This window comes from Lucilia cuprina, chromosome 4, assembly GCF_022045245.1.
Source record: "Lucilia cuprina isolate Lc7/37 chromosome 4, ASM2204524v1, whole genome shotgun sequence".
NCBI classification, from domain to species: Eukaryota; Metazoa; Arthropoda; class Insecta; order Diptera; family Calliphoridae; genus Lucilia; species Lucilia cuprina.
The window spans coordinates 70515360-70542006 of NC_060952.1; the positions used below are offsets into that span (position 1 = coordinate 70515360).

The 26647-nt window shown below is 27.7% G+C and overlaps 1 protein-coding gene across 1 annotated transcript; it reads left to right on the forward strand.

Moving 5' to 3' along the window:
• The first annotated feature begins 1329 nt into the window (after positions 1 to 1329).
• LOC111682600 (protein pygopus) lies at positions 1330 to 26004 on the forward strand. Its single transcript, XM_023444586.2, has 2 exons — positions 1330 to 3515; positions 23577 to 26004. Exons 1-2 carry the CDS (start codon positions 2705 to 2707, stop codon positions 24764 to 24766), a joined length of 2001 nt encoding a protein of 666 aa, XP_023300354.2. The 5' UTR covers positions 1330 to 2704; the 3' UTR covers positions 24767 to 26004.
• Positions 26005 to 26647: the final 643 nt, after the last annotated feature.

Sequence of the window (26647 nt, forward strand, 5' to 3'; positions counted from 1 at the left end):
ATAATATCTAGATTATTGTTCCTCGTCTCCTTCCATCACCGGGCACGCGTTCGGTAGAAGAAAACTTTCCTCTAGGAGAGTGAGCTCATACGAAACTAATTAATGTCGATTTTCATCGCTGTACTCTTAATTATGAGCCAGTAATGAGTGTTAAAGACATTTATAAGGATATAGTCAATAATGGACCGATTGTCATAAAATTTAGATAAAAGATTTACGTTCGCATAGAAGAATAAAAAACATATATATATTTTTTTAATGAAAAAATAGCTATTCTAACATCTTTGGACAATTTTCGCTAAGACCAATAGGTAAAAAGTTAAACTCATTTGAATAAAACCCCCCCAAAAAAAAACTTTGAACCGTCCTAAATCCGGCAGTTCTGAAACATGCTAATATGTATCTTATGCATTTATACATTTCGGTTTACCTGTTTATAAGATTATCAATTTATTAAAAGATTTGTAAACAAAATTCAATGTTTACAAAATAATGTGTGGTAGTAAATAATATTATCTAAGTTTTAAGCTACAGATGAATGTCTATAACCAGTAACCTTATTGAGAATGTATCTAAAATCCAACTATGGTAATTGAGAGTAAAATAAACTAGATTTAAAACAATCAATAGAATTGTTATACACACTCATATAGATACACATACCAAAACCAATAAATTCCTTACTAAAAGTATGTATAATAAACGTGACTATTTTGCAAGAACACTAACTGACTGTAGTGCTTAAGTGAGTATATTATTTATTACTAGATACACATATATGTAGTACATATACGTTTTTGTGAATATTTTTTCGGTATTTACGGTAATTAACGGGTTTTCAACAGGTCGTAAAATTATGTTGTTTAATTTTTTATTATTAATTCTTAGTAAAACCGTAAAATAACAAGTGCAAATATGAATATGGTTGGAAGTATAATCTTTGTTTAAATTAAAACACATGCAAATACAAAATAAATCAAGAGCAGAGGTATTTCCATATCAGAAAACAAAACGTTAATCCACCCTTAGTTAGAGTATCGAATAATATTCGTTATATTTTCTTTAAGTTAACGTTAAACTACCTGTAATATTGAGTAAGGTAGTACGAGGCCGATAAGCAGAAAGAGAGAAACTCTTAGAAATTTGTAGTATACGATATTAATATATGTGTGTGCCAGTAAAGAGAGTAAATTGTCTAAATGGATTGAAAGTGTGTGTGAGCAGTGTACCTGTAAAATGCCAAAGTCATATGAAAAAAGTGGTAAAACAACTCAGCAAGACAGGCCTAAAGTCTAGACAATAACGAGTTGCTTAAAGATACAAAATACGCTGGAGTATTCTTGAGTGAACCTGCGCCGCGTTAACAACGATCATACGGATGGATTAAGCGGGCATTTCCGAAATACACACGCACACATACAATATACTAAACAAGAAAATAAAAAACACTGACATTTTTTTCATATTTATTCTATCCATTGATACTCGGTTGTGAACTTTTCAAATAAAAAATTATATATTTTTTTTAATTTTTATTACAAATACCAGTACATAACATACACATACATCTGCAACATGTATTGATTTGTGAATACACAGATACATGGAATACAGTGATTTAGTGAGAGTGTATGAGGTAAAACGTCTTTTGGTATGTGAATTGGTGACGAGACGATGTGATGTGATTAACAAAGTGAAAAGTGCAAATTTAAATATTTTTTTGTTTTTTATTTTCTGTCTTCTTTATTTAACTTATAAATAAAAAAGTTTTGAAGAGAAATCGTTAAACTTCCACTAAAAAAGATTTTTAATTTTATTAAGAAATAAAAAAAAAGAAATTCCATAATTTTTTAAAACGAAATTTCTAAAAAAACAGCAAACAAAAACAACATCATTTACGACTTACACAATACGTGCATATAAAATTATAAAAAATTCCTTTACGCCATTTGGATTTTGCAATTTGTTTAAGTTTTTAATAAAAAAATCAAATACTTGTGAAATATATTTTTTAAAAAATTCTAAAGAAATTAAGTAAAACTTGTGCATAAAAAACGAAAAAGGAAAGAAAATAATAATTCCAAAGAATAAAGAGTTTCTAAATTCTGTTCTCTAAGAAACCTAGAAATTCTACTACGTTTAAAACCTGAAATTCAACCTTTTTGCCAACAACAAAATATAAAATAAATACGAAAAACAGAAAAAATAAACAACAAATCAAGACAACTGGATCGCAACACAAAAGAACTAGCAAAATCCAAGTAAAGAGATAGACCTGAAAAGAAAAGACATAATCGTATATACGTACTACGATCGGTCGTTCGTTATTATTGTTCAATTGTCGTTTTGCCGCTTTGTCGTCGTGTCGGTTTGACGTGATTGTTTAGTTTCTATGTTTTACGGTCTTGTCACATTTTAAGCCAACGATTCGTTTTAAACATTCATCGTCTTCATTTCTTCAAGCTGTTCTTGTTCTGTTTTCCTTACATTTTGTTGTTACGTCTTCTCCTTTCATTCTTCTACATCGTTTCATTTGTTGCTTGGCTAATACTGAATTCTTCATTGTTGTTGTGCAGAATACCAACACCAGCAAAAATACTTTGAAAACGTGTTCTCAAGGAAGTAAATTATTTGCTTCCACAGAATTGCCAAGTCTTGCTCTTCGTCTCTTTATTTCCCCATCGAAACGACTGTAATTAAGAAAATGGGTGATTCCACACCTATATGTCGTTGCCGTGTATTGTATCTGGGTAGTGCAGTGCCGCGTCAAAGCAAAGATGGCCTCCAAGGCATACAAGAACCATTGCGTAGTCTTTATCCCTCAGAAGGTGCAGTTGGCGCCAAAGGTATAGATTCCTGGTTGAGTGTTTGGTCGAATGGTATTCTTCTGGAAAATGTTGATGAAAATCTCAAGGAAATTACCAGATTTTTTCCTATTGAATCGCTGCATTACTGTGCAGCCGTAAGACAAGTGCTTATACCAGAGCGTGGCAACTCTAATCCAGAGCCCAAATTTCTGCCTCTTGATTCACCATTTGCACGAATGCCGCGAGCTCAACATCCACCCATTTTTGCAGCCATTCTACGTCGTACTACTGGCATCAAAGTACTCGAATGTCACGTGTTTATTTGCAAACGTGAGGCCGCTGCAAATGCTCTAGTCAGATGCTGTTTTCATGCCTATGCCGACAATTCATACGCCCGCCAATTGGAGACGGGCAGTACGGGCGGCGGTGCTGGCAGCAGTGTATATGGTACACTGAAAAGTAACATGGCCAGCAAATCGAATGGTGATCTAACCAGTGTTGGTCTCTCTAACGGCAATAATCATCATCATCACTTTCAACAGCAGCATTTATCACCATCGTCGGCTAGTCATGCCGGTTGGCGTTCACGTGCTGGCAGCATCACAACGCTCAACAGTGTGGGACGTCAATCCAACGGTCATCTAATGAATGGTGGTGGGGGTGACAATACCAGCAGTGCAGCTGAAGGATATACATCGGTTAAAAATTGTAAGTATTAAAGAAAAATGTACCATCATTGCGAAACAAAGTATTCGTGTTTGTGTTTTCAGTCTTTTGATTTTCTTTTGCATTTAACATGATTGGTGGTAGTACGCTACCAATTAATGATGCAATATTTATTATTAAAATAACTATTCAATAAATGTTTTTTGCATTTTATGTAGTTACTGCAAATGTTTTTATTGTTAAGAACACCAGTAACTGTTTCTGACACGGTTATGAGTCATTTTATTGTTGTTTAGAGTTAAAGTTTTGTTTTTATTTATATTTGTGGGTTTATTTCATTGTTATTCATAATTTTTTTTTTGTATTTACTTTGATTTAATTCAGCGTCACCCAAATAATAGCCACTTAGTAATAAATTTTGAACTTTAAATTCACCAAAAATGTTATTTCTTAAGCTCTAATTTTATTCAACGAGTATAACTTCCTGGTAATTTATAACAATATATTGTTACACTTAATCGTTACACTTTTAATAACTTTATTTTAATTATACATTTAGTAATGAAAAAAACATTTATTTAGAAAACTGAACCTATAAAACGATGCAAAAAACCAAAATATATTTTAATTACGAACAAATCACCAAAAAATCACCAATTGGAAATTAAAGAAAGTGCAGCGAACTTAATACTCGGAGAGTGTATTCTTGGAAAACCCTTATGCTTCACAGAAAGCCATTTATCAAAAATATATTTAATTTTTGAATTTTAAAGAATAATTTCATAATAAAATAACTTTACTTTTTAAATAAGAAATAATGCCTCAAAAAGTGAATTAAGACGTTGCTTTTATTCAGCAAGTTTAAGAGAGTTGTTTAATTTTTTTTAAATTTTTTTCCTAAGGTTAATGTCAAATATATACGACATAAAAAGACATTTGTAAAATGTCTTTTTACACTTATCAATACAATAGAATTTTAATCTGTATAGACCAATCTTCTAAAATATAATTTTTTGGCCATTAAATGAAGATGTTTTTGGACGTTGTTAAAAAGCCCTTCTTAAGGAGTAGTAAAAAGTGACAATTTCATAAAACCTGATTTTAAAATACTTCAAAAATACAGAAGATTTTTTAAAATGTAATTTATAAATATAGTAAAATCTTTATTTTCATCTAGAAATAAAAAAATAAAACTAAAAGTAAAAGTAAAATAATTACAAAAAAAGCTAGAAACAAAAATCACGGGTGTTTTTCTAGTAAATCTTCCTAGTAAACACAATTACAATTAAGAGTAATGAGTTGAAAGTTATTAAAACTACTTTTCACTACCAATTCATTAACAATTTAGTACCTATCACACTTGCTTACAAATAAGTACTAAAATAAGTCAATTCAAAAAGTGAGTTAAAACTTTGTTATGATTTGTGTTTGTTAGTTTGTTTTTTGTGTTGTAACACCTCTGCTTAGTTATTTATTGTGAATAAAATAATTGTTTTTACACAGAAATTCGATACTCATCCTGTTACAGCACTATAGCGCAACTAAATAGAATGTGCAAAGAAAATGGCAAACCTAAAAATAACTACGTGTATGTAAGTCATTATTAAACTTCTTTAAATAATGCATACAGTTGCTTTATTGATATTGCACATCATACAAATTTATGAATATTACTGTCTGAATTTGTGGAACAATAGGGTCAACAATCCTGCGATCAATATCCATATTAACAACCATTTACAGTGGAAACAAATCTTTAAATCGAGACATTATACTGAGTCTAAGAATATACTCATTCTGTAGTGATGCATAGTATAATTAAGCAAATTTCTCTGTTTTTTGATAATACATATATTTTCTATATATATACACTTTTTTGTTTTATTTACAAATTACATTTTTATTACGTACAATGTTAGACATTTCTAGATCATTTGCATTAATATTTAACTGTTGACCTGAATAGCTTTTTGTTGATTTGTTTTCTTTTTAAAATACAACCATTCTATTATATCTTCATGTTTTTATGGCAATTAAAGTGTGGACATGAAAGTATAACAAAAGTAGGTCTGTTAATAAATTTATTATCAGTTTGTTACAAATTTTATTTGACACTGTACTAAGAAAATAATGCAATCACTGCATTTTGATGGACTAAATTTAAGTATACTACTCTATGTAGTACTTACTCATACATACATACATACATACATACATACATACATACATACATACATACATACATACATACATACATACATACATACATACATACATACATACATACATATATATGTATATAAATATTTCATCATACTAAAATGTATTTTCTTTCAACTTCCCCAAACAACAACGGCTACTAACTAAAAAATGCGGTATTTATTAATTTTTTTCATTGGTTTTTTATTTGTTTTTTGTTTTTCTTTTTTTCGCAGCAAACCTTTTAATGACTTTTAAGCGCGGCCAGTACGAACGAGTACAGTTTGTGGCTTAAGGCAATCACGGTTTTTGTTTAGACAACTTTCTTTGTTGGTCAGTGTGACTAAAAAATTTAACCAAGAAATTATTTCGATTTGCCTTTTTTGTTAAAAATTATGCTTCCGTTCGAATTGTTTAACACGTTTTCCTCATTTTTTCTTCTTTCTGTGCGATTATTTGTGCGTTTTTTTTGGAATGTTCATATGTATATTAATATGTACATATTGATGTATGTATGAAAATACATATAATCGTTTCTTTTCATTTCTAACTTTACCTACATAATAATTTCAAACTCGTATGTCAATAAAAATAATATATATTTCTTACAAATGTAGTTGACATGATGTAGTATGTCCATACTATTTGTTTATGCATATTCACTTAGTACTTGGACTAAATATTTATCTGGATATCTGCGAATATCAAAGATCAACATGAAGTTTTTACATTTTCTAAATGAAAAAATTAATCTTTTTTACAAAATTTTTGCATATTTATTATATTATTTTAAAAAGAATATTGTTCATTAAAGCCCTGTTATGTAATTTCTATAAAATCGCGAAAATATATCGTATATAGATAAAGGTTTTCATTAAAAAAACGAACAAATACATTTAGAAACTTCTTTTCGTATTTAGAAATTTCTTTTCGTATTTAGAAATTTCTTTTCATCTTTTCGTAAAAATAGAATTTGCTGTCGTATTGTGCCGTTTTTATGTCATTTCATTTATTAAAAGCTTTAAAATATTATCTGTGAAAATCAGATGTTTTCAAGTACCACGGCCACTTTCTTTTGCCATTGATTAAGCTTGCATGAAAATGGGTATTGGTTTGAAACAAATGTCAGCTTATCCCTTTGGAAAAGTTATCTCTATTTATTTTATACTATAGATATCAATTTGTTTAAATTATCGAATATCTCTTAAAAAATCTAACATCATATCACAGAAACACAAGATGGGAAATTTGTTATAAAACATTTTAGTCAAAAAAGAATCTACTTAATTAACAATTAACCCACGTATTTTGTGAGTGAAGTATCAATAACTTCATATCAAATACTTAAACGGGTTTTACTTGTATATTAATCTACAACATTTTGGATTAATGGTTGTTGCGTTTCTTTGATTTTTTATGCTTTAGAGAATTACAAAATATTTCTGGTCCAAAAATACATAGTAAAAATCTGTGAGACAACTTAATAAAATATATTATCATTTTGAATTTCAAGTATTGATTAGGCGTAACACAAACAAAATCAAATGTATACAAAGAAGTCTTTATGAATAAAATAACATTTATTAATAGAGAAATTTGCATTTGAAATAAAAAAATACAATTATTATCACGAGTGAATATTGAGCATAAAATTAAATTATACATAACATGTATGAACATATACATATGTATGTATATGTATTATGTGTATACCCGGCAGTTCTGTCGAACACTCCTGAACTATTTATTTTATCTACTATATACTTGGGGTAGTCGGTGGGGTAGACTGTACGTGCGACAAACATGTGCTAGTCCTACAAGGAAGTTAATCGTTACTCCATAGACAAAATGCTTAAGTTAGTTTTTTTAAGTTTTTACCCAATCGCTTACAAAGGGGGCTTATTTTCACCCTCGTGATGATGATTATTTTCACCCTCGTTTACAAAGTGTACTCCGACGGTTAGACGTTAGTGGAAATCACTGTCATTTCGGATGCATTGTCTCTTTGTCGAACTACTGGGTACAAATGTATTTACTACAAATGTATTGGCATGAATGGATGATGATTTAGCTGAAAGTTGTAAAATTATGATGATGATGGCATTTTAACTGCAAAACATAAATAAACATAAATCCTTATACAGAAATAAACTTTTGTAAACATTATATTCAACCCAATTTATGTATGTGTATACAAATGTAATATATATTATATTACATTTGTACATACATATTTACATATGTCTGCAACTTGTAGTTGTTTTCATCTAAAAGATAAACAACACTTGTTTGTTTTATTTATTTGCAATGAAAGTGTATGTTTGATTATTTATCTGAATGTTTAGTTTTGTAAAATATTAAACTTTGTACAAATATTTGCATAAATTTACAACATGTGTAAACAACTATTTGCGGTTTTAGTTATTTCGTTTATTTTTAAGAAAACGTGTGCATTATGTGCTTTTTTAAATTTTGTTTTATAAGTATCTAAAAATTTCCTAATATAAGTTCTTGTTTCTATTTATATAGAAATTTAGAATTAATGAAAAAATAGCCTTACAAATTTTAATATTATTTTTTCCGCAGGAAAGAATAATATTAAATAAAAATAATATTTTATTAAAATATTACAAAAGACAAATTTTTATCCATTTTTGCACTTTTTATTCGATTTTAGGCAATGGTACTTGTTATCTGATATGACTAAATTTTAACACCAATAACTTTTAACAATAGGTACGTTCAGACCTATCAAATATTTGATGAAAAATACGAAACCACTATTTTTTGTAAATTTATTTTTGATTTTGCATAATTTTGAATTACAAATAATGTAAAAAACCAATAAAGAACACTATCTGAATTGATGTCGTTTAACATATATTATGTTTGGGCAAATAAATATATATTTCGAAGAAATCAAAATGTCAATTTTTTAAGTGTGACGGCATTTTTTTCAAATATTTTATGGGTGTGAAAGTAGTTTTAGACCAAGGATGCCTAAAGTTTATTAGTATGTATGAAAACGAAATATGACAGAACTGATATATTTAAGACATCTCTATTATACGTATGTGTACCCAGCAAAAACGTGATAACGACAACATATGTATATTTAATCCCCAACTTACTTTTCAATGACTACTACATACCGTTTACTTACAAGTATAGTAAAAATTTACAAAAAATATTATATGGATGTACTCACTTCTTAGACTTGACATATTGTTTTCAAAATCTACTTTTTACACAAATTTTGAAAAGTAATCGTAGACACTGTACACGTATCCTCAAAACCTATATGGTGGTAAGTACTTACCCATTCGCCACCAAGGTTTTAAAATTTTACCATTTTAACCCCTTATGTTTCAATGTATTTTTTTAATGTGTATTTATAATTACAATGATTATAATATTTTAAGGGCTCACGCTTTTTTGTCAAATATTTTTTTAATATGAACGAACTTTACACACACCAAGAACCACACACGTGTATTTGTAATAAAAACCACAAATATTTTTCCGCATTATTGTTTTTGTTGTTATTGTTCAATATTTAAAGGTATTTATTTTTTTATTCATTTGTTAAATAGGGTGTTGTCTTTGTTGTCGTTATAGAGATTTAATACAACAACGACGACAAACAATAATAATATTTCAAAAGCAAAAAAGTATAAAATATTTCAAAGGTGAGGCTCATCTTTACGATTTATTGTTGTATGTACATTCATACATTCTTGAATAAAAATTATGTTATAATAAGACGTCGCTGTATTTTGACTCTCTCGTTTTTAAATAAAACACAAAACAAACACAGAAAACTTAATGATGCTGATTTTAAATATTTGTAGAAATTTCTAAAAAGTGTTAAATGACTGACATACACATACATTTGTACATGCTGAGTTAACAAAAAATTTTATATGAAATAAATGCATTTTTTATTTCAATTACTTGTTTTTTATTTTTATTATTATTTTTAGACACAATTAAAATAATGATGATGTGAACACACATCAAAGTACTCACATTGAACAATTAATTAAGCTAAATTTGGGAAGTCATTACAAATTGTGAGATTTTGTATGAGATGGCTTATGTTGTGTTATTTAGACATCAGGGTTTGAAAAGTTTTTTAATTGTTCTTTCAATAACGCAGTTAGTTAATATAAAATTCCTATGAATATACTATGAAATATATCATTAGATGTTATCATAGCGAGATTAGATTAATAGAGTTTATAAATTATTTGCATTCGGAATATTTTATATGTCACGCTCGTTAATATATGTATGTATGTATGAAATATCCATTAAATGCTATAAATTACGATTCAATGTTCAATGTTTTTATTTAGCAATTTACTCTATTATAACATATCATGATTGTATTCAACTGTATAACATGTGATTCTAGAGCTTTAAAACATATGTAACTGCAGCGATTTATTTGTATTTTAAAATGTCTAGTCTATGTCTAGTCTATGTCTAGTCTATGTCTAGTCTATGTCTAGTCTATGTCTAGTCTATGTCTAGTCTATGTCTAGTCTATGTCTAGTCTATGTCTAGTCTATGTCTAGTCTATGTCTAGTCTATGTCTAGTCTATGTCTAGTCTATGTCTAGTCTATGTCTAGTCTATGTCTAGTCTATGTCTAGTCTATGTCTAGTCTATGTCTAGTCTATGTCTAGTCTATGTCTAGTCTATGCCTTGTCACATAACTGAGTAGTCTAGATTTTATCTAGTCTGCGTCTGGTCTTTTCTCAGAAATAAGTTGTATGGTCTGCGTCTAGTCTCAGAAGTAGTATTTTTTTAATCTATTGCAAAATTATTATAGTGGAAATATTTAACTCTCTTTTGATAAATTAGTCATGACATTTCTTAATATTGTCACACCTATACATAAATAATAAATTTATATCGTTTTGGGAGAAACCGCCAAACGAATAAATAGTTGCTAGATACATACAATTTTAAAATACTTGAGTTGAAAAATACATAACTACAAAATACATACATACATAAGTACATATATTGATAGAAAAGCGAATAGATTTCCAAAAAAACACAATTTGTGCATTTTACTTTTTCTATTTTTTTAATTTTTGCACATTTTGTTGGATTTTCTTTGTATTCGGGTTACTAAAGGTTCATGTCAAGTGTTAGCGTTAGTGACTAGATGATTGCGGATAAGGTTTTTGTTTTCCTCCAAGATGTTTATAAGTGAAAGAAGGTAAGGAAAAATTCATCAGAAAATATAAAATAAAAAACTACCGTATGAATGCCAAAAATTAGAAACCAAGAAGAAGAGATAGCAATATTTGTGAACAAAGCATATTATATTTGGACAGACAAATACTCATAGACTAAGTAAATTGTAAGGTTGTGGATGACGCGTGAGAAAGTTTTTCTTTTAAAATCGTTAAAAAACAACAAATGTTTAAGTATGAATTTCTTAACACTCTCATACTTAAGACAAAAACTAAGGGGTGCTACCTTTTTATTCGTCGTTCGTCTGTCTGCGTATCTGAATTAATTTAAGCAGCTCAATGTTCAGACTCATAAAAACAAATAAAAAGTTTTTGTGTTTCTTTCCATTTCATGTTTATGGTGGGACTACTAAATATTATTGGAGAAAAATAAAATTATTTATTCATGAGACAATGGAATTGTATTTTTTGGAATTTTTTTGTGATTATTGTTTGAAACACACAGACAGACAACATTTTCAAGATTAAGGTTGATTTTGATGATGTGGAAAGTTAATTTAATTTATTATTTCGTAAAACATTGGAAATAAATTAAATAATAATTGTTTATTTATTAAAAAACTATAAGAGCAACAATACAAGATTTTATTGTTGTTGTAGTATGCAAAAAAGCTTGAGAGAATGTGTGTGATTATGTGTGAGAGTGATGTGGTTTGGTTTTACAAGCAAAAGAAAAGCAAGTTTGTTGCTTAAGTCTTTTGTATTTTAAATTTTTATTGAAAACTAGTTCAATTTGCAGCTGCAACATAACTACATAATCGAATATTTAGTAATTTTATTGTATAAATATCACAACAAATAAACAACCTTTTGTACAAAAGTTAGACAAACGTAAGTTTGTCCGTCTGTCGGGCTGTTTTTAGGAATGTTTTATGCTGGTATAATAATGAAATTATGTATTTATTTAATATTTGTAATTACATATACTTTGCAAACCAGCAAAGCAACACATGCGCCATTAACAGTAACTGAAATAATGTCGGTTTGAGTTAGTGAACGAGTTGCTTATTAAATTTAATGACATATTGTTTTAATTTTTATATTCGGAAAATGCCAACAAATTATTTATGTATGTATGTTTCTTTTACTTCTTTTCTTCTTTCATGTTGACAACTACCAACCGCTGTGTAACCTTATTCTTTCTGTTTATTTTTTCTCTTCTTAGATTGCTTTTTTATATTTCTAAAGTGTTCTACAACAGATACATTTTTCTAAATGCAAATATTTACACTATATACATATTTACTTACACATGCAAGTAGTATATACATTTATACTACTTGCATGTCAGTATATCTGTATCTATGTTTAATTGTGCATATGTGTTACATTCTTTCTCACAGGTGTATTTAAAAAATGCACATGTATTTACACATACTTCTACATTAACTTATATATTCAACTTACCTGTATATATATACATACGTATGTATATGTAAGTCTGTTAGCCAACTAAAGTAAGAAGTTAAAGACCAAAAACAACAAAATAATTAAATAAATAAACTTAAACAAAGAACTAGTTTTATTTACGATTCTGTTCTAGTTTTTTTTTTCATAAAAATATATCCCAATTACCGAGAACAATTATTTAGATACATTTTGTCTATAAAAATGTAATAAATTACAATATTGTTTATTATTAAAAAATGTGTACTTTTTTATTTGTTTAATTATATGCGATTGTACTTATTTAATGTCAAATTAAATACTTTGATATTTTTATTTTTAATAAATATTAAACAATAGGAATTTGATTATTTGTACTTGTATTCTTAAAATTCTTATAAAATTAAAATTATATGATTTGGACTTGTAGTTAATGCGTTATTTATTGCTTAAACATTGACAAGGATACTAAAAAGTAATACTTTTTATGTTTTTATCCTGGAGTATTTAACCAAGTTATTTTATTTATTCCTGAGAACGCAATACATTTAATTAAATGTTTATATGTAAGCAAATATCATTGTGGCTTCAAAGATGTTTTTGTATTCGGCTTTGCCAAATCACCATAAACTCTTGACATAAATTATCAAATTTAATAAACTGATTTGAGTCTTCCTTTACATTACCTTCATATAAACATGCATCCTTACGCGTCAAAATATGCCATTATAAACAGAATTACCAATTAAGAAACTATTACAGAACTTCCTAAATTTGATGAAATGACAATTATCATCTTAAGTATTTACCCACTTTATTCATAAACAACAAATTTTGTTTATGAATATCGGGGTTAAACTATTGTCTATGAAAAAATTTTAAGATTTTATTTTATTATTGAACCGAATTTTATTTCATTCATTACCAAACTATGTATTTATGAATATAATGAAATTTTTAGATAAAGGTTATTAATTTGAACGTGTTATACACAGATAGATGATTGGTCAGGCGGATATAGCTACTCTACTGAAAATTCCATAAGAATAAATTCTGGACCTAGTTGAAAAAGTAAAAATTAATTAATTTAATTCTTCATATTGAAAAGGATTTGACATGAGAAGAAATAATATCTATTTTTTAATTAAGTATTTATTATCGCTGAAAGCATATAATAGTATATAGGCGAAACTAATTGTCAAGGACCTAAGTCCCCTGTCAAAGACCTAACTGGTGAGAATGTATTAGTAGAAGCACAAAAATAAACACAGTTGTTCAAAAGGTACTAAATAAAAAATGTATTTTTTGGACGTTATTCTTTGTGTGTTATTAATGAAATTTTATATGGCAGTGAATGAAAATATTAGTTATTTATTGTTTTGAAAAGAGATTTTATTTCAAAACGTATTATAAATACCTACGTCTTTTTGTTAATTTTTTGTTGAATTCAAAAAAGTATGTAAAATACTTTTTTGAATTTTCAATACTAAAATGTACAGTTTTTCATTTTTCAATTTTTATTAAAATAAAATGTCAAAGAATAAAAAAATATTTTTTTTCGTTTGTAAAATATAAATTATTTTGGGGGTTTTAAATAAATGAAAAGTGTTGAAAAAAATAATAAACATTAATTTTAAGTGATAAGAAAAACTAATAAGTGGTAATATCCTCGCAATTTTGTGAAGAAAATTTGATGTTTAGTGAGTGCGTTTAGTTCTCACAAGTTTGTTTTATTCTCTCAGAGCTCGTCTGTGTGAAGAGAATAAAAATGTTTCTTTGAAAACCCCTTCAGTTTCGCCTATATGTACTACTATATGGCTTTAACTTTTTTTGAAACTGTAATTTTACTGATTCAGTAATCAAAATAAAAAATTTGACTTTGATATATGTATATATTGTATAACAAACAATATTATGGTAAATAAAAAAAATATGATAAAATTTATAGGTGATTTTAATTATAATATGATATTTTAGAATTGTTACAATAACCATAATATCTTTAAACTACAATCATAATTCTAACCATAATATGTTGCTCTTAGAAAATAGTTACCACAATGATGTTTTTTCTCTGCGTGCTTCTACAAGCTTTTAAAATATCTTACGAAAAGGTTCTTTTATTGGGGTAGGGTCAATTATATAAAGTGACAGTCTTAATATTTAATAAAGAGATTTTGTTCTATATAAAACTCGATTGCAATACTGGAATTTTATGTCAATTACACGCAGAGAAAAAAACATGGTTCGGCATGGTTAGGAAAACTATTCTATGTTTTTTTTGTAAAAATAACCAAACAATTGTTATTTTTATTAAACTTCATCAATATTTTAGTTACTGAAAACATTTATATGTTTATGACAATTATAAATTTGAGAATGATTCTCTGAAAAATAATTATTTTTAGAACAAATAAATAATGATAATTATGTAAACATATTATATTCTTTAGAATCATTTAAACTATAAAATAATCATTAAATGGTAGGATTTTACAAGCTTATTTTGGTATCGCCATTTTTATATCAGTTGTATGGTTTAACCGTACTAGATCGGTTTAAATAGATTGTTAATCAAATGCTGTATTAAAATAATTGTGAAAAATAAATACTATCTAAAAATATAATAGGGTACAGAAAAATTAATTATTAAAAAAAAATTATATTGTATTTATATTGGCTTGAAAGTGTGGATATATATATTTTATGGGAATATCAGTGCTTGGAAGTTTTGTGTTTGTTTAAAAGAAATAATTACATTTTACGCCGAGCACATAAGACTAACCATATTATGTTTAATATGTAACCATAATATGGTTACATGAAGACATGGGACTACTTGTAACCATAATATGGTTAATAGAAACAATAATATGATTACTTGAAGCCATTATATGATTACATGAAACCATAATGTGGTTGCTTGAAACTACAATATGATACTACAACATCACATTATCACTATATTATGATGAAATATTCGGACTATATTTAATCATAATATGATAGGTTGTTATACTAATAATGACCATAATATGTTTTAAATTTAACCATAATTCAAACTATAATATGTTGCTCTTAGATTATGGTTACCACAACTATATTTTTTCTCTGCGTGTATGAACGCGGAAGTAACTTTCTGAGGGAGATAGCATCAAATATGAACCTGTCCTCATAAAACTCGGTAAAGATATTTCGTTTTCTACAAAACGAAATATCTTGATCCACTATTATGAAATTAGTTTTCACTTTGACATTAACGTATTTTATAAAACATTTCATTATATTTCAACTACTTTGCATATTTCATTACTAAGTTTATTAATAAGTCAATTGTGTCTTACATAATTAATACATTTTTCAGCAATTATTATGCAATGTAGATCATTTCGAAAAATAATTATAAACATATTCTACTGCTACAGGTATTTATAAATAACAGCTTAAGTAGTGAAAAAATAGAAATTTACACATATACTTACTATAAAAAACTTTATATTTTACAAAACATTATTTCATAATCATCTGACCGTGACAAAAAAAAATCTATATAAATACATCAGTTAGTTTTTAATAGTAAATCTTTGCATAAAAATAAGTGAATAAAAAAACATTGTGTATTGGATCGAACTGCAATGAGGTAGAGGAGTTACCTCATTGCATTTTCTTCACTACTTTTATTAACAAGATCGACACTCAATGTAAGCAACCACAAATGCAACACTAAGTAATATTGTATATACTATGCATGCATGTATGTATATATGTATCATCATCCTCATCATCTTCTTTATTGTAATCATGATTGAATATTTTTCTATTAATAATGTTAATGATTATGATGATGATCTAGTCCATGTTGTTTAAAACTAGTTGAATAGAGATGATGGATAGATGAATATAATAAATAGCACATATTTACTTGAATTCGTTATTCTTTTCCTGTTTTTATTTAATACTAAAGCTGTTCAGTTGTTATCACTCAAGTTATGCAAAACTTAATTAATAAAGTTCATAGAAAACAAAAACATACTTAATAAATTGAAAACTGTTTGAGGATTGTCTAATTCATTATTCTGTAATATTGTTCCCCTTACTAGTAGCTCAATATATTGCTTAAACATGTTACAGTTTTTGCTCTCAGTTTTTTGAAAAAAATATACCATATATTTATGGATCTTAAAGAATTTCTATAGTTTTTATGACCTATTTAGAAAATTATACAATGAAAATCCAAAACTTGTTTATGTCTTTGTTTATGCTTTTTCACCAAAATATGTATAATTAAATTTTATTTACTATATTTTCAAGTTTGTGCAGCTGCAAATATTTGACATTATCAATTTTGTTTTTTTTTACTGTAAAATGTGTTTATTGTCTGGCCAACAACAATAACAATAAAATATCTATCTACTAAACAGCTTTTGTTACATTCCTTGGATAAATTTATATTTTCTGTTGTTGTTTGCTGTAATAATACTCAAAGAAAAAAGATTTTAACAAACATTTACCACAAAATATTTGCTAAAAATGGAAATCAGGTTTCATTGAGTAAAATACTTGTCTGTTGTAGATATTGCTGTTGATGTTGCAGTTTGTTTTTCTTTTTTAACCGACATTTGTGGCAACATCAAATGCCACTCCTTTTAATGCCAAAAACAAAAATCAATTTAATATTTCTGGTTGCATATACATACATATATATTTATAAAAATGTATTAGGGAGGTCAAAAAAAATGTTCATATTTCAAGTAACAATGTTTATCAACAGTGCACATTTTATAAATTGAGTTAATATATGAGCAAATATATATTAATAAATATGACAAATGTGTATAAAATTATCTCATTGTCAATTCCATTTCAGAATTTAAGAAATTTTCAATTGATTTTCAGATACTTCTAATATATTCAGATACTTATTTTTTTTATTTTTATCCTTTGGGCCATTACTAGACTCATTCTTAGTAATTCAGATTGTATAAGTCGTTATACAGGTTTTGCTAGGTATTTATAATTATAAATTACTAAAATGTAATACATATCCACCCAGTAACCTCACAAGAAACATGCTCTAAATCTGGAAGGGATTAAATAAATGATTAATATAGACTATTATAGAGATTGCTGTAGTTCTGGTCATCTCAAAGGTTCAAAATATACATATGTATGTTTTATTGTTATTTCTTAAGGTACGTTCAGACCTATGAAATATTTGACGAAATAGACGTAATCACTATTTTTCGCATATTTATATATGATTCTGCTTGATTTTTGTAACTGCAAATTAAGTTGAAACAAGTAATAAAGACGTTCTGAATTGATGATATTATGTTTGTACAAATAAATATATATTTCAAGGAAATCAAGATTTTTCGACAATCGAATTGATTTATAACTTATTTTATCCATTAAAATAGCGCCACCCCATTATACACACATACATATTGTTTACTCTCTTATAATTTGAACATGTTTGTTTTTTAATGAACAAAATTTCATAAAAAATAACAATCCTCTTTTTAAAACTAAATCACATGCAACTGTGCATCCAAAATATTCACATCAGTGCACTCATGCATATAAAAGAATTTAATCCTCGTTAATCATTATATACCAAATCGGTCAATAATTGATCTAGCTCCAATCCTATTCAAATCATTTTTTTTCAGCCTCATACAAACGATACTAGAAAATACGTAAAATTTGTTTGTATCTTTACAAAAATCGGCCCAATTAAATTTTAGATTTTTTAACAGCATTTTTGTCGCCATTACTTCAAGAAACCGTTTTGTGGAACATCGTTAGTTACCAAATAACTAGTCCTTTGACACTGTTATATAGTTTCGAAACAACTTCCTGGAAGCAATAGAAACATAAGTTCATTAAAAATATGGAAAAGATGTATATGTATGTTATATAAAATTTCATTAGAACTAGTTCCGAGGGTGGCAAATTTGATAATAAGTTTATTTAATTTTTCCTGAGCCGTTCAATAGATCTTTATCTATCGGCTATAATGCATACAAAGAACCATAACTCCGATGATGACATTATCTTTGGTATCAATTCCAACCTAGAACGAGTACAGGCTCCAGAACAATACTGGAACTGGTATCAAAACTGGTTGACTAAACGCATCCACGGAGACAGTTCCGAGGACGACAATATTATTGGTATTAGTTCTAAATTAGAACGAGTACATGACTAATACAATTTTTCCTTCGATACTTCTTTATATGTACTAAATAACATCTTACTGAAAATACAATTTTTTTACTAATGTTTGTAACTTAAATAATATTGTTCCTACACTCTCCTTAAAGCGTCCTGTATACCCGTTGTGTGTCATGTAGTCCATGATTTAAATAAAATTATGTACATACTAAGTAAAAATTCTTTCAAGTTCTGTCTTTAAGTTTATAAAAACCTCATAAATGTGAATTTAAAGTGAATTAGTATTAGATACAAGTGCTTGCACATATACATACATACACATGCATGTAACAATTTTTTCTTTCGAATTCAACAATGCGCAACAAAATCTAAAACCAAAAGTTAAACTGTTTTGCAAAATACGTAGTAATGTTTATTATTTTTGTTGCTGTTGTTGAATGTCTATATATCTGTCTGTCAGTCCATCTGTACTCGTACTTGTGAATAAAATGATTGCATGTTGGTCACTACAATTCATTATTAATAGATACATGTATATTGTAGACATGCTAGTATATATGTATAAGAATGTATCTTCTTAATGTATATAAAAATTTTTGTAGAGTTTGTGTTTTTATTACGCAAATAAAATTGAAAAATTACTTAATATGACAATATAAAAAAATAATGGAAAAGGAATTTTTTGATTTGTTTTTTAGTAAAAAGATAATTTTCTTCAACAAAAAGAGCGCCATATATATTACAATTTATTTAAAAAAATTTCTGCATCTTCCTGTGTGTAAAATCATTAATTTACAACTAAACTTTATACACAATCAACAATTGCAATATTTTATAAATAAATATAACATGATGAGTCCGCCAAAAATGATTTGGTGCTGCACCCTTATGAGGAAAAATCAAAAATGTATAATGAAAACTTGCAGTAAACTGCAAGCACAATAAATAATTTACCCTCATAAACTTAACACGGAAATTTACTATTCACGCACGCATGCTCTTCTGCTTAGATTTTGTTCATTATAGTACTTCCATCATAAGTATTGAATATTTGTTAAAAAGAGCACAAAACCCATAATATGATGCACATATATGTATGTATACGTATACATGATACCAATTTACAATTTACCACATTTCTTTAAAATTTTCATTTTGTTGCAAGTTATGCAATTCATTTGTTATAATTGCCTCAAACATTACACCTTTAATTTGTATTATAAAATGACTGAAGCGGAAAATCTGTTTGTTTCTATGTACTTGCATTCATGCAGCCATAAAGAGCTAAAATGTTCATATTTATATAGGCCGAAGTTTAAAGTCAAATGAATAATTTTCAGCATATGACATCTGTTTGTATAAAATTTGTGCACATGTTCTCAAAAATAAAACGATTTGCATAAATTATCTTTTTATAGGAATTTTTCGCTGTTAAGAAATGAATCAATCACATTTATTTTTGCAAATCAAATTATTTACTTTAATTAAAAATTTAATGACCACTTTCTCATGTGAAAATTAAATTATTTCTAATAGATACCTACCAAAAACATTCATGATTTCATGGATGTGACACTACAGGCATGAACTTACCATGCTTGTTAACTAATAGGAAATTAAAGAAGTATTTACAGGATCTCTTGCTTATAATGCAGACGCTATATAAAGGTAATTGAAAAGTAAGTTCTTGGGTGATTGCAAGTACTTAAATCGTTTTTAGTAGATAATTATTACTTCTATGAATATAAATAATTATTTTGCATAATTTGCAAGTACAGCAAAGTTATGTATTTGAGTGAGTTATTCTTAAAGCAAACAAACAGAGCAAAACGAACACTTTTCAACTAACACTCTTTTCTTGGAAGCTTATTTTAGCATTAATAGTAAAAATAATTTTATTAACAAAAGAAAACATATTTTTGGCAAAGACGTCATGATGGCAAATAAAAAGCACTTGACAAATAATAATGAACAAGTTAGAGTGTTAAATTCAGATGTGCCGAATTTTAAATACCCTCCACCAGCAAGCTACTATTTAAGAACACCAATTTAGCTATTTAATTTTTAGATAACTCGACAAAACTTGTGTTGCCGTAGTAAGGACACGAACATTTATGATTATGTGAAACAAATTTTGATTAGGTCCAGAAAAATTTATAATTTTAAGTCAAATTTTTCCCCAATGGCTTTTAAAAATAATGAAATATGTGCGTTTAAGTGATTTTTGGAAGTTGACTTTATATGACCAGTTACGGGCCTATTTGGAAAATGTATATAAAAATATGTGTGTCAATTTTTCCAAGATAGCATTGTTTATTAATACGATATGAGCGTTTAAGTGGTTTTCGGAAGTGGACGTTATATGAAAGCTATAATCAATTCTGGACCGATACAGATCTACTTTGATAGAATGATTTTTGTATATATATTTGAGGGGGTTATTAACGATAAACAAATTTCAGGATATATACACCTAGAGGTTATAGGAATATATATACATATTTTGTTGGATCTAAAATGAATATATATTGATGATACAAACGGAATGACAAAACTCTATCACCATTGATGGTGGTGGAGTGTATAAAAAATAATAATCAACATTTGTACTTAAGCCATCGTCATCTTCATTAACACCATGGTATTTCGTATAACAATTATTGTAATTGTTGTTGTTACTTTTAGTGTTAAGTTCATTAAACTTTTAAAGAAACGAAGAAGAAGTAAACAAAACAAATGTGTTTTTTCTCATGATAGAGCTAAAAGTAGATAACAAATGAATAATAAAAATTACAGCAAAAAATGTGAAATATTTTAAAAATAAAATAGGAAATGAAAACAGATCAACATACCAGTAAAATTGAAGTTTGTCACCTAAATATTAAGCTAAGGTATTCATAAATACATCTAAAGAAACAAATATAAAGTTTTAATGTTAAACAGTCAACATATGTATGTTGATATATGTAGAGGTATTTGGGGCAATCACAGTTTGATTGAAATACATTTGCGAATTATTTTTGTGTTTATAATTTGTATACTTTCAAATTCTTCAAAGATTTAGCAGTTTTTAAGTTGTTTGTACGATAGGAGTGCTGGTCAGAGGGGAATGGAACTGTAGCAAACTGTAGCTGTTGATAAGAAATGTTTCTTATTGAAAATTGAGAATAAAATCATAATATAAATTGTCTGTTCATTTACCCAAGTAGTTATAAAATAGAAAAAAATATATAGTAGAAGTTGCAAAAGCAAACACCGAAAAAGTGTTATATTCGACAATATCTTGTTTGTACAGCCACCAATAAAATTAAGAGTTTTCCAAAAGTATTTTTTATCCAGTTATATACGAATCATTAATTTTCCGAATAGAACCTTGGGGTTAGAGTTAAATGAGATCTGATTTTAACAAATCTGATCAGTAGTGTACATTTCAGTAACTAGACACTAGTCAGAGGGTATTTGTTTTAGCGAAATCGTGGAAATATATTGCTCATTTTCGATCCCAAATAAATTTTGAAGAAAATTTCTTTAAAAATAATTCAAGAAGGAAAATCTTAAGGTATTGCTATATGTATTGTGATCTGTGACGTGCCGTATTACTTATAACATAATGTATGAAAGCAATATTTTTCCTAAACGAGGTGTATAAATATATAGTTTGCAAATGGTTTTTATGTTCAAAATAAACCGTTATACCGGCCACCATTAATATATAAAACGTCTTTTCTAAAAGAACATTTTTTTTTAATTTCTTATGAGGTATTTTTCTCATTAATACATTCTTCTTGTGTACTCTTTATTGCGCTTGTGACCATTAATATTGAAATAAAATTATTTTAAGTTTTTTGGTATAACTAATGCAATAATTATTAGACGAATTTCATGTCGGTCTGGTTCATATGATAACACATTTTAGCATTGAACCATCCTATAACAAGAGTGGACTAAATAATTTGATCAAATATAAACACAAAAAAAGGTCAGCCGGACCTTCAGCAATTTAGGCTAACATTTAATATTTTTCAAAAATAATAATAACTAATTATTCAAACTCATAAACTTGAGAATTTGAATTTGTTTTGAAATAAAAATTTCACAATTATTTATTAAAAAACCTGTAACGAATTCATAAATAGTTATAATAAATATAGTAAAAATATGTTTATTTTTATGCACATTCGTACGTGTTCATTTCTTTAAAACGAGGATGATAAAGTCACCAAAAATTTCGTTAAAGTATGTTAAACCTGTGTACCTAACAAATATTTTTGATTTATTTTGGTCATATGATTATGATGATTTTTCTAGTCAATCGTACAAACATTAATACCAAAAATATGACACAAGTGTATTAGTATTATTTTTTATTTTTTTCTTTTTTAATATATTTTAATAAAATTTATATATTTTTGTTGTGGCTGTTTTTAGATTTTCATTGCTAAACGAAAGGTGATAGAAACATTCAAGGTTAACATAAGTGTTTAAGTGCGTTTATATCTAAGTATCTGTCGTAATTGAAATTGAGTATAGAAACTAATTCTGCTGCTATTTATGAATCCATTCGATGTCAGTTATTGACTATAATTGTTAAGCAAACAACATGAAGCAATAGAATATTTTCAGTTATTAATAGCGATAATTGCGTATGATTGAATGAATTGATGAATGTTCATCAATATTAATGTGGTTTCAATAAAAAAGCGAAATCAATATTATGAAGGACTAATTCATGGGGTGTAATACTAATATAGAGAAATAATATAAATTCTTAAGGTTGACTTAACGGAACATATTAAAATAGTAAACATCATTATTATTTTCATTTAAGTCTTTCCGTTTTATTGCCTTGACCTACCTACAATATTTCTATTAATATAATAATATTTTTACCACCTTGTTTTTCGCGTATGTATGATAGAATGCAACAATTGGATGTTTGAATATATCAGGAACCCAATTCTTGAATTTAGGAGATAATATTTCTGAAAATTTAACTTAGAAACAACATTCATAATTATTAATAATATTTGCATAAGTTCTTAGTAATATTAATTTCCATTTTTTTATTTCAGTTTATGACAGCAGTGCAGATCTTAATGTCGCTGTCGATGATGGTGATGCTTCATTGTATAACGGCGATGCGAATCATAAAGTGTGGAGCGGTTCACAAGATCAATTAGATAGCATTGTAATGGAAAGTCCCTATGACATGTACTCAGGCAATACATCGACATTAGGTCGTCCAGCACGTTTACGACAAATTAGTCAACCAATCGATGTCCCACCACCACCCATGAAAGAAGAGAGCAAAAAGAAGAAAGATAAAAAATCATCCAAATCCTCAAGTAGTCAAAGTCTATCGGGTACACTAATACGCCCAAAACCAATACACCCGGCCACTTTACAACGTCATGGCATACCAATGGGACCAGGACCGGGAAGTATGATATATGGAGCTCTGCCCGGACCTCCACCACAACAACCACCTATGGGTAGAAACTACCATACGATAAGTCATCGAGGATTTCCACCAGGTCCTCCATTACCACCGCATCATCATCCAGGCATGCCACCGCAAATGCATCCACAGATGATGCATGGACCACCACCACATCACATGGGTGTACCAATGCAGTTGCCCGTTATGATGCCACAACAATACGCCACCCTGCAACCTTCAACTTCGACGAAAAAGAAGAAGAAAGATAAGAAAAGCACAGGCATTCCGGTAGGTATGCCAATTGTACCACCGATCTATGCTTACCATCATGCACAGGCTATGGGTGGCCCTGCACCCCCACCACCACAAAGTGTCATGGCTCAATCGATGATTGGGGAGCCAAGACCTCTAGCAATGTCAAGTCGAAAATTAGCCGCCTCCATGGGTAATGGTCTTGACGATTCAGGCAACTCTGGTGCAGAGTCGCCTGGTGGTACCGGCATCTATAGGCGAAAAGGTCATTTAAATGAACGCGCATTTAGCTATTCCATACGTCAGGAACATCGCAGTCGCAGCCATGGTTCCCTTGCTAGTCTACAATTTAATCCTCCCGATATGAAGAAAGAACGTGAAATCGCTCAAATGGTAGCCGGCCTTGATCTAAACGATGGACCCGAAGATCCACGATCTATGGGACCGGCCACACTACAGCGTAAACAAGCAGCCATGATGAATGGTAATGGCGCCATCTATGGCAACGGTGGAGGACAGGCCATATATGGGAATGGACCGTCAAGTAGTTTTGGCAAACCCAGAAGATAAAATGAACCGGCCATAAATTTGGCAATTAGTGTTGTATGAAGGAGAAAATCAAATCGAATCAATTTGAATTTGATTGAGAATATTTTGATTTTGTTCACATTTTATTGTTATCTAGGTTTATCTATAAAAACATTATCTAACACACTCACAGACATTTTTAGATTTGATATTATTTTAAATTGGTTATTAGCACAAACACTCATACATTCAGATGATTGCAGAGAGACAGCCATGCAGACAGACATTGAAATTATTTAATTTTGCTGAACTTTCAAACCACATACCAAGATAATTGAACTTGATCGCAAAACATAAACAATTAAATCGACATCAAATTTAAACAAATATTTCAATTACAAATATAATTGACTATCTACTGTCTGTCTGATGATCTGTGTGCGGCTGTTTGTGTGTGGTGGCTGTGTTTATGACAGAGAGTGTATGTGGATGTTAACATATTTAGCGATGCTGGTCAATAGAATTGCTTATTATATCTTTCTTTTTCATTTATTTTTTTTTTTCAAATTAAAATAATATATTTGTATGTATTTAATAATATTTTTTCTTTATTTTCCAATACAATTTGAAACTAATAAGTAATTAAGTTATATTATAAATACAAGTCGTATTTCTTCTATTGTTTTAAATAAATAATTTAATATAGTTCGAAGTAATTTTATCAAATCTCTATTATTAATACGACCAATAATGCATATATATTTCCAATAATATATGTATATAAGTGCGCGTAAGAAACTTTATTTGAATTATAATTGATAAAAAAATTAAAAAAAAAATAAAACAATTTTAATCATATGTGCCTTATTAGGTTTATTTTAATATTTGCTCAATGTAAAATTTTTCACAATAACATAACATTATATTTCTTGACGCAACATTTTAAAAAAGTACTGTATATTAAAATAGGACGAATCAATTGTATAATTTTGTTAAATATATACATGAATATCTAAATACTATAAATACAAAATAAATACTTACATACGTATGTATGTATGCATACATATACTTACAATTAAAGTTTATTTGTAGTTATTAAGTAAGTGTGTATGTTTGTCCATATTAGAATTATTTAGTTGTAATTTATTTAGGATTTTATCTAAATAATATATTAATAAAAATACATACGAACAAATACAATATACATACATATGTATACACAGAAACATATTATAAATATATTTATGTAATATACACAAAACAAATAAATTTAAAAAATTTACTATTTATATAAAAAAACAAAAATAAACACTTAAAATATTTACCAATATTAATACAATAATATGTAACAAAGTAATAAATAATTAAATAAATATGTTTAAATTTTGTATGTATTCCAAAAATAATAGTGTTTTTATTTGAATATCGATTAAAGTTCTTTATAAAAAAGATATAGTCCAGTATCTCCGACTATACATTTCGCATTTTATATAGCAATATAATTTATGTATGACATTGGCGGTTAACCGATTTTTCTAATTTTATTTTATTTTTTAATAAATAAAAATTTAACAAGGGATTTATTTATTATAATACATTTATGTTTATATATCAGCGTCCAGATATCGATCTCCTTTTGTTGTATATTTACAAACTTATTCCTGTCGAGCTTTATTCTGTAATTTTTGAAAAGACGTCGATGACTTTAAATCGGAACTATAATCAATATTAAGGTCAGTTCAAAAACATTTTAACAGGGTAATCTAGTTTTATACAGAACATATTCATGTCGAATTTTATTCAAATATTATAATTTAATAGTGAATTATGTGGTATTCAGTGATTATCGGAAATACGCATTTATGTCGAATTTTATCTCTAAGTCTTTGATATGTGCACACATAACAAATTCCAGTCGAA

Excerpts from the sequence above, each read along its gene's own strand:
- LOC111682600 (XM_023444586.2), top strand. The coding sequence starts at position 2,705 with ATGGGTGATTCCACACCTATATGTCGTTGCCGTGTATTGTATCTGGGT. Across the intron at positions 3,516-23,576 it reads ATATACATCGGTTAAAAATT|TTTATGACAGCAGTGCAGAT; the intron begins GTAAGTATTAAA and ends TTTTTATTTCAG.